The sequence below is a fragment of the Brienomyrus brachyistius genome, unplaced genomic scaffold, assembly GCF_023856365.1.
Source record: "Brienomyrus brachyistius isolate T26 unplaced genomic scaffold, BBRACH_0.4 scaffold38, whole genome shotgun sequence".
In the NCBI taxonomy this organism is placed as follows: Eukaryota; Metazoa; Chordata; class Actinopteri; order Osteoglossiformes; family Mormyridae; genus Brienomyrus; species Brienomyrus brachyistius.
In genome coordinates, this window is record NW_026042313.1 from 698,382 (window position 1) to 707,655 (window position 9,274).

General features: G+C 40.1%; 1 protein-coding gene across 1 annotated transcript; it reads right to left on the minus strand.

Annotated features, from left to right (window-relative positions):
• Positions 1-5,221: 5,221 nt before the first annotated feature.
• Positions 5,222-8,018, minus strand: LOC125722409 (serine/threonine-protein kinase pim-1-like). The gene is made up of 6 exons (XM_048998562.1): positions 7,868-8,018; positions 7,517-7,632; positions 7,359-7,403; positions 5,792-6,170; positions 5,411-5,587; positions 5,222-5,313 (listed from the first exon to the last, which is right to left on the minus strand). The coding sequence occupies exons 1-6, from the start codon at positions 8,016-8,018 to the stop codon at positions 5,222-5,224; spliced, it is 960 nt and encodes a 319-aa protein (XP_048854519.1).
• Positions 8,019-9,274: the final 1,256 nt, after the last annotated feature.

Genomic DNA, 9,274 nt, shown 5'->3' on the forward strand with positions numbered 1-9,274 from the left:
AACAGATACAGTCCCTGATACAGAGGAAGTCGTAACTCCTCCTGCTCTGTTTCACCTTTGACTCCTGCCTGATTCTCACTCATCACTCTCTCATCACTTTCTGCTCTTTTCTTCAGGCCTCTCCCTTTGCCATAACCTCAGAACCTCAAGTTGCTCACTCCTTTTCTTGTTACACCTTTCTGTGTTCTTATTAGCCTTATGATACTTTATCAGAGTCTCCATCTCCTCACACACTGCCACATCCAGAAATATAGCAGAAATATAAAGTACAGATATTTTATGGGTTCCACTGAAATAAAGGTAGCTGATTATAAGAAAGATCTCAGTGTGTATGTTGATGCTTCCATGTCCCACTCTCGCCAGTGTGGGGAAGCAATAAAAAAGGCAAATAGAATGTTGGGTTACATCTCTAGCTGTGTGGAGTTTAAGTCAAAGGAAGTGATGCTATGATTGTATAATTCCTTGGTAAGACCCCACCTAGAATATTGTGTGTAGGTTTGGTCACCATACCTTAAGATGGACATTGCTGCCTTGGAAAAGGTGCAACGTAGGGCTACGAGAATGATACCTGGTTTTAGAGGAATGTCTTATGAGGACAGGTTAGTTGAGCTGAATCTGTTCAGCCTCGTGCAAAGGAGACTAAGTGGGGGCATGATCCAGGTATATAAGATTCTAACAGGTCTGGATGGCGGTGACATGACATACTAGAACTCGTGACCACAAGTGGAATTTAGCGGGAGAACATTTTAAAATGAATTTGAGGAAGCACTTCTTTACACAGTGTGTAGTTAGAGTATGGAATAGTCTTCCTACTAGTGTAGCGCAAGCTAAAACCCTGGGTTCCTTTAAATCAGAGCTAGATAAGATTTTACCAACTCTGAGCTGTTAGGTAAATTTTCTTCTAAAGTACTTGATGGGCCGGATGGCTTCCTCTCGTTTGTAAATTTCTTATGTTCTTAAGGTTACTTTTCCTATATAACAAGTCTATACATTGTCCTTTTAATAAACAAACTAAATAGCCTTATGCTATTTATCTTATTTACACAAAAGCTTGTCATTTTTGTCTCTACATGGTCGCGCCTTTACAATTCTCCTCTGCTCTCTGTATTGCGCATGGCGGACTTCCGCCCCGATGCAGACAGGTGAGCACACTCCCACCAGCGGACAGAGAGCGCGCGTCAGAAAATATGTCACGTCAACCATCTCAAAAGCAGACAAAAATATCTGCTGTGTAATATATCTACGTATGACTCCTCAGATTTCCAGCCCAGTCAAAAGTTTCACTAATTATCTACTTCTTCCCTTGCATGTTTAGTCCTATACTGAACTTCCTGATCGCTACACCTTACTGTTGCTTTAAGTTTAAGATTCGTCCAAATTTTACAGTAACCTACTCACACGTATACTACAGAGAAAGTTTTTGCATTAAAGCTCGCAAATATTAAATTTCGATTCCACAGTTATGGCTTTAGATACCTAGGGATCCTTGGTATGTCATACTTATACAAAACTAATTATAGTAAATTACTATGTGAAATAAAGAATTATCTCTAAAGATGGGAAATCCTCCCTCTATCCTTATTGGGGAGAGTGGAGAGCATTAGAATGAACATACCACCTAGGCTTCTCTTTATGTTCCAGTCCCTGCCCATAGGGGTCCCTATATCTACATTCAAAACGCTCAATAAATGGTTATCCAAATTTACCTGGCAAAACAAAAGACCCAGGATTGAACTGAAAAGACTGTTAAACCCAAAAGAGAATGTGGGTCTGGACTTACCTAATTTAAAAAAATATTACTTGGCAGCCCAACTTATATCAGTAGTGGTATGGATAACCCAGGACAGGGAGGCTCAGTGGGTGGGACTGGAACAGAGTATCTGCCCAAATTTGCCGCTGGACATAGCAATTATTTTTAATCAAGATACATGGAAGATGTGCAGAACCACAAATATTGTGGAAGACCAGTTCCACCCACTACATGGACTTTTCTTTCTCTTGCATTCTGCTTAATGGTATAGAAGCACGTGTGCTGGTTCCTCCAGACTGTGTAACAGTTTCATACCACAAGTCATCAAAATTCTTCATGCACAATCATGCTAAAATCTCTGCCTATGCAAATGCCATTCTAGTGCACCTCCTCAATATATGGTCCCCAGTGATTCCAGTATAATCTCTCTGGTGTTTGTATATTACAGTTAACAAAAGCTGATTTAATTTTCTTTTGAACAATGATCCTTTTGTCAGAGAAGCCCTGTCTTGCAAATTTCCCATGCTGATATTTTGCCCTCAGTGAAGCTGCTTGGGTATGGGAGGTATTTTCTGCAGAAAATAAAATTAAAATGATAAAAAGAAACTTTGCCATTTAGTTTCCAAAGTCTCAGCACAATAATCCTGCAAAATGAAAATGAAATAGCACCATTTGCATTTTAATTTTCCACTCATGTATGAATCAGATTTGAAAAATTAAAAAATTTAATAAAATTTTTGACTTTTCATTTTCCAATTAGAATTTTCATTTCCTACTTTGCCTTTTTACTTTCAAGTTCACTACATGCAAATACATGTTAATCGGGGCTGTGGGCGGAGCCATGGATCACTGTTGCACTTTTTCAGTGCGTTTGCGAATTCCGTTGTCTTCCTGTTTCTTGGCCATGGTCAAACCTGTCGCCCAAACTAATGGCAAAGTCACACGCGGCTTAAGTTAGCTTCTTATTTACAGCACCACTAGAAGGGAATGTTTGTGCATGATGCAGTTTTTACAAGACATTTTGGAAATACAAAATATCGTATGAATAAATGGTTTGAGCTATAGAACATATATTTATTTCGTATAAGAAAGTCTTCCTGTATTGAAAATGGTGGAATTACCTGGACATAATATGATTTTTCATTTGTAACAGTAAACTGGTTGCATGACACTTTGGTCAATTGTTCACAGTCATTTGAATAAGAAGCCATATTTCCAAATGGAATGCAGAGGTCTTATTCATCTTGGGTAAGGCAAATATGAAATACATAGTACACAGCAGGCATGAAACTCTGATGACACTGAAGTTAGCCTGGGCCAGATAGCTACCTAGCTGAAAACATGGCAGTCTGGCCAAGGCTAATTTCAGTCTTTCCTTACAATGGCGTACCTGTATAAATATGTGTGCCATAGCTTAAAAATTCTGTTTATATTTTATTTTGTATTTTCAAAATGTCTTAACTAAAAACTGTACAGTATGTGTAGCTGCGAACACTCCTTGTAGGCAAATTAAGCCGCGTATGACTTAGTTTGGGCGACAAGGTTGACCATGGGCAAGAAACACGAAGACAACGGAATCCGCAAACGCAGAGAAAGCGCAGCAGTGATCCGTAGCTCAGCCCACCGCCCCAATTAACGTACCTTGCTTAGCTGGACTATCTTAAATCCGAAAAATTATCGACCACTCGCATCAAGTGTTTTTAAGTAGTCAGTCAACAGCATGCCAGGTAGACTGTTACAGACATGCTCACAATAGACAGGAACAAATATGTACTGTATGATTTTAACTTTTATTAATGTTTTTGACTGTTAAACTTTATTCATTTTACTTGTGAAAATGTTAGTGGATTTACAGTTAGTGAAAGCTAATTGTTCTGCTGACAGTTTTCAAAGTTAGCAGAAATGCTAATCCACTAACGAAAAAGTGACCTCTGCTGATTAGCAGTTAGGGGAACCCTGCTCACCACTACGTACAGGCGAAGATGACGTTTGTCATATGACATGATTATAACAAATTAATAAAATATTTTTTTATTATATATTTTTTTCAGCTGTTGTAGAAGAGATGTTTTGCTGCTTCTAGTATAAAATAACACATAGTAGGGTGTAAAACACGTTTCATTTTATGGCACCATAACATAACCTTCAGTAGTTGTACATGATCATGTCTCAAGATGCTCCTGTAGGTAGTAGCTCATGTTCAGCAAGAGTCTAATTTCCTTGCAGATTTTTGAGGAGTGTTGTAGAAAGATGGCATTCCACAGCTTGCAAGCTAGTAGCATATCCTACCTCAGTGATCTAAAATGCATTTGACAAACAATTTACATTAATGGTCTGCTACAGGTCCAAGAGGGAAGTACTACTCTGGTCATATCTGTGTGCTTCCAGTGAAGAACTACTCCCACGAGCTGGAGCAGAACTGCAACATCCTACTGCTCAAAACCGAGCAGCAAGTATGCTACACTATGCTGAGAAACATTTTGATGACATATGCTGCCCAAATGAGAATTACAGTAGCATTAGTTTTACCTTAAACAACCCTTAAGACATGCAGGACAAGCATGAGTGACTGAGAGAAAGTGTTTGCAGCAAGTATAAATTTGGGTCTGAGGGAGACACAAAGCCACTATTGTGCAAATCACTGTATCTGTTGTAGTGCTGCTCAGTAAAGTTGTAATTAATTACACATGCCAGACTCTGACTCTTAGTAAATCATTAAATACAATCCTAGATAAAGTACCCAGCATGCATCACCCCAAGATGTCTGGATTCCCCCTTTACTCTGCCCTCGTCTTAATTCAGGTCAGATCATCATAACATGACTTGGATATTCAGGTAACCATGGTTAGAGACACCAAAAGAGATGAAAAACACATATAAAGAGCATCTGCATAATTGAATCTTTATTGAGGCACAGCTCAGCATTATTTAAGACGCCTGGCGTCACAGAACACTGCCATGTTCATGCCATCTTTCTGTGTCTCGCTGGCGCTGTATCTCTGCACCTCCCATCTTAATGCTCACATCACATCAATCTTCTGCAAAAGAAAGTATGAATGTACAGAAAAGAATGCAGTTTAGGAAACAATAGGAATTGGAACCTATGCAAAACATTCAGTCACAGAGCATTTTTGTCCATAGTTGTTAGAAATAGACTTGTTCACTGGTTTCAAGAGCAAAATAAATCATGAAGACCTTTGTGGTGAACACATGAATGAGACACAAGGACGGTTTTCTCTTACCTGTCCCAAGACTCAGCAGTGACTTCCTCTCCCTTGCCTCAAATGGTGACATGTTAAGTTTCTAAAGTAAAGTACAACAATGGTTGCTTTATAAACCATCCCCAAGGGTTACAAGCTAACTTGATGCAAAGCAACTGCTATATCATCTGTATCTTTTATTTTTAAGTGAGAGAGCAGCATACCTTTCTAGAGGCAAGAAGTACTTTTTGCAATGAGCCCACTGTCAGCTTTACTTCAGAAAGGGATGGAGCTCGATCTCCTCCATCCTCAGCCTATCTGCCACTTTAACAGTAAGGCACTGTTTTATTAGATTACGACAGTCTGTCAAGGAACAGATTGGGAAAGTTGCACAGTTAGTCGGAAAATAATATTCCCTCTCGTGGAACTTGAGTCACGGAGCAAAGTGTAAGCTACTCACTTGGAGAGACCCATGGTGGGAATTTATAGTGGCCAGAAACGAGTGCCCTCTTCCTGCGGAAGGGGAGGTAGCCGCACACCAGCTCAAAGAGCGTGACCCCCACCGACCAGACCGTGGCGGGGCCAGCTCGGTACTTGCGTTTGCGGAACCACTCTGGGGGAGCGTAGGCATTTGTCCCTGAAACAACAAGGTGAATATCTCACAAAACTTTTCGTACAGCTGGGTATTTTTACTGAAGCGAGCCAGGTTAGGACCCAAGAATTCAAATCCAACTTCCCTACAGGGAGTTTAATCACAAATCTAGTTTTGTTGAACACTGGGTTAAACACTACCTGCTACTAATCCAGAATGACAGGTTTTTAATTAGCCTCTCTTGCTGACCTGCAAATTCCCTGTAGGAGTCATCCATCCAGACGTCTCCACATCCAAAATCAATGAGTATGACGTCCAGAGTGTCTGTTTTGATTAACAGGTTCTCCGGCTTCAGGTCTCGATGCAGGACGTTAGCCTCCTGACAGTGACGCAAAGCACGGAGAACCTGCACCAGCACATGCTTAGCATCTTCCTCAGTTAGGAATCCTCCTTTGGAATTGCAGAACTCGTGGAGGTCCAGGCATGGGTCCGGCCTTTCCAAAACCATAATATATTCATTGGTCCCAACAAACCAGTCGATAAGCTTAATCACGTTCTTGCAGGGTGTCGGAAGGTTGACGAGGGTCATTATGGCCACCTCCATGGGGATGGGCTCGTCAACTCCAAGCTATGAAGGGGATGTACATATGTTAAGAACATAAGAAATGTATAAACGAGAGGGGGCCATTTGGCCCATCAAGCTTGTTTGGGGAGAAGTTAACTAATAGGTCAGAGTTGGTAAAATCTTATCTAGCTCTGATTTAAAGGAACCCAGGGTTTTAGCTTGCGCTACACTAGCAGGAAGACTATTCCATACTCTAACAACAAGCTGAGTAAAGAAGTGCTTTCTCAAATTCAGTTTAAAATGTTCTCCCACCAATTTCCACCTATGGCCACGAGTTCTAGTATTTAAATTAATATTGAAATAGCCATTTGGCTGAACAGCATCCAGACCTGTTAGAAACGTATATATTCCTGGATCACATCCCCCCTTAGTCTCCTTTGCTCGAGGCTAAACAGATTCAGCTCAGCTAACCTCTCCTCATTAGACATTCCTCTAAGACTAGGAATCATTCTCATAGCCATACATTGCACCTTTTCCAAGGCAACAATGTCCTTCTTAAGGTATGGTGACCAAACCTGCACACAATATTCTAGGTGAGGTCTTACCAAGGATTTGTATAATCGTAGCATCACCTCCCTTGATTTAAACTCCACACACCTAGAGATGTAACCCAACATCCTTTTGCCCTTTTTTATTGCTTCCCCACGCTGGCGATAGTGGGACATGGAAGCATCAACATACATACCGAGATCTTTCTCGTAATCAGCTATCTTTGTTTCAGTGGAACCCATAAAATATCTGTACATATCTTTATATTTCTGCTCCCTGAATGGGTTACCTTACATTTATCTATGTTAAATTACATCTGCCAGGTATCAGCCCAGTCGCTAATTAGATCCAGATCCCGTTGTAGCCTCTCTGCTGCTAGATCAGTACCTGCTACACCACCCACCTTGGTGTCGTCTGCAAATTTAACCAGTTTACTGTATGTATTGGCGTGAATATCATTAATGTAAATTAGGAACAATAGTGGTCCTAAAATTGAACCCTGCGGTACCCCACTATGATTGCAGGCCCACTGTGACATTGTGACTCTAATAATGACTCGCTGCTTCATGTCAGTTAACCAGTTTTCAATCCAGGCTGCTACAGTTCCTAAAATCCCTGCAGCTTTGAGCTTAAGCTAGAGCTGCAACTGTTTAGACAGAAATGAATCTAAAGAAACCGAGCTCCATGGCTGAGGACACTTACCATTTCTATCTGCATGCCACCCTTTCTGGCATACTTTATGGCCACCTAAAGGGGGAAAAAAAATAGTGTATTGAGATGGTGTCACATTTTACAGGATAAGATGGATCTCTGGACAGATATCACTATGCATGTTGTGATCACACCACTTGGGGACTTACTGGGAGGCCATCGCTCTTCCGACTTCCGGCATAGACAGCTCCAAAACCACCCTGTCCGAGGAGCTTCCCCTTGAGATAAAGCTCCTCCAAAGGTTCTACAACATTAGACAGGTACACTTGAAGAAAAGAATCCATATGGCACTTTCTCCATGAGAACAGACTTGAGGATACTTCACTATTAATTTTAAATAGCAGCATTAATATTTCATTACCACATACCTATCCTAGAGTTTGGTCTGTTAAATCTGCATTATCATTAGTTTTCCTATTAGATGCCTATGTCAGAAAAAGTTAACTTTTTTAGTTAGAATTCTCATTCTCTCTCAAAGACAGTCATCTGTTGATTCAAACCTTTGCGGGGCATTTTGAATCCCAGTTCTTGGGTGTCACGGCGAGGCGCTTCGGCAGTCTGCGCTTCGCTAGTCTGTGCTTCCTGACTCTTCCTCCTTTTCTTCGACGGAGATTCGTCGAGAGTATCGGAGTGGGGTCGCTTGGTGGCCATTTTATCTCTAAATCAAAAGAATTTTATTGTATGTTACGCTGTTCGATGTGGATAACACTTTACACTAAAACACATAACTTATAATGGGTACTACCTAATAAATTAAAGGCGATTTAATCTTACAGCTCAAAACTGTATTTTTCTAATATAGTATGACATATCTGCTAAAATCAACCAATAATAATCGATACCGTATAAGTTATAAGGATTCGTTGTCGGAAGAGAGTAAATAAGTCCCTCACCATGCACAGAACGATGAAAATGATTGATAAGACATCCTGAATTCTAGAATGACGCGCGTTTTAATGCACGGGCTCACCCAGGCTAGATCCCAGGGGCGCAATCCCCGGTCATAAAATGCAAAAATAAATGACGTATTTGAAAATATTATTTTGCAGTAATATAGTTAGTTGAGAGTTTGTTTTGTATGTTTGTTTATGCTGCATATATGCTGTATATATTGTGTGTCCTGGATATTTATTCAATAAGTCCATTTTTGTACTTACTCATACTCATATTTATTCCAGCATCTTTGCTCGCTGTGTGACGCACACAAGAGTTTTGTCCCAATTTGTCCGTCAGTTTTATGGTTATTTTGTTCAAAAGTAATACTAGAATCGATATTCCTTTGTGCACCGCTAGAGGGGGTTATAGCCTCACGGGAACATTAGTTGAAGTTTCGCGGGATTTTCTTCAGGTAAAGAAACGCCTGGAATACAAACACCACGCATGTCTCCCGTCTGTGCTCTTTTAGTTTTAGAACAGGTTAGTACAGTAAATAATTACTGTTTCATGTCCCAAATGTTACACACAGGTGTTTAACTGTATTGTCAAAATGGTAAAGTGATTTAAAGTGCAGGATTGCTCTTCGCTTCTTACAAACCGAACATTAACGTGGTTTGTGAAAAGGGTGCCCGTGTTAGTCATCTTTTTATATATATATCTTATTATTAACATGTTAAATGTCTAATTGTTTTTTTACGCTGCCTGGTATCTTGTCCTGGCATTTATGCAGTTTAATTAGAGGTTATTTTCACTGTTACACTGAACCAGAATGTGAAAAAGTATATATTTGTCATTGTTCAATGTTGCTCAGACTATATCGGCCACTATATCATGGCCACAATTAAGCACGAATCTATGGACGGCTTTCCAGTTTATTTTGCTCTGCATAAATTGAGATTTATATAACACTTATTGTTAAATGACACGATACAGTATATAGAGATGTATTCTGACTGTATTTGAATACGTTT

Coding starts and splice junctions, on each gene's coding strand:
- LOC125722409 (XM_048998562.1), bottom strand. CDS start 8,018: ATGGCCACCAAGCGACCCCACTCCGATACTCTCGACGAATCTCCGTCG. Junction 7,633..7,867: donor ATTCAAAATGCCCCGCAAAG/GTTTGAATCAAC, acceptor CTTTTCTTCAAG/TGTACCTGTCTAATGTTGTA. Junction 7,404..7,516: donor GGAAGAGCGATGGCCTCCCA/GTAAGTCCCCAA, acceptor TTCCCCCTTTAG/GTGGCCATAAAGTATGCCAG.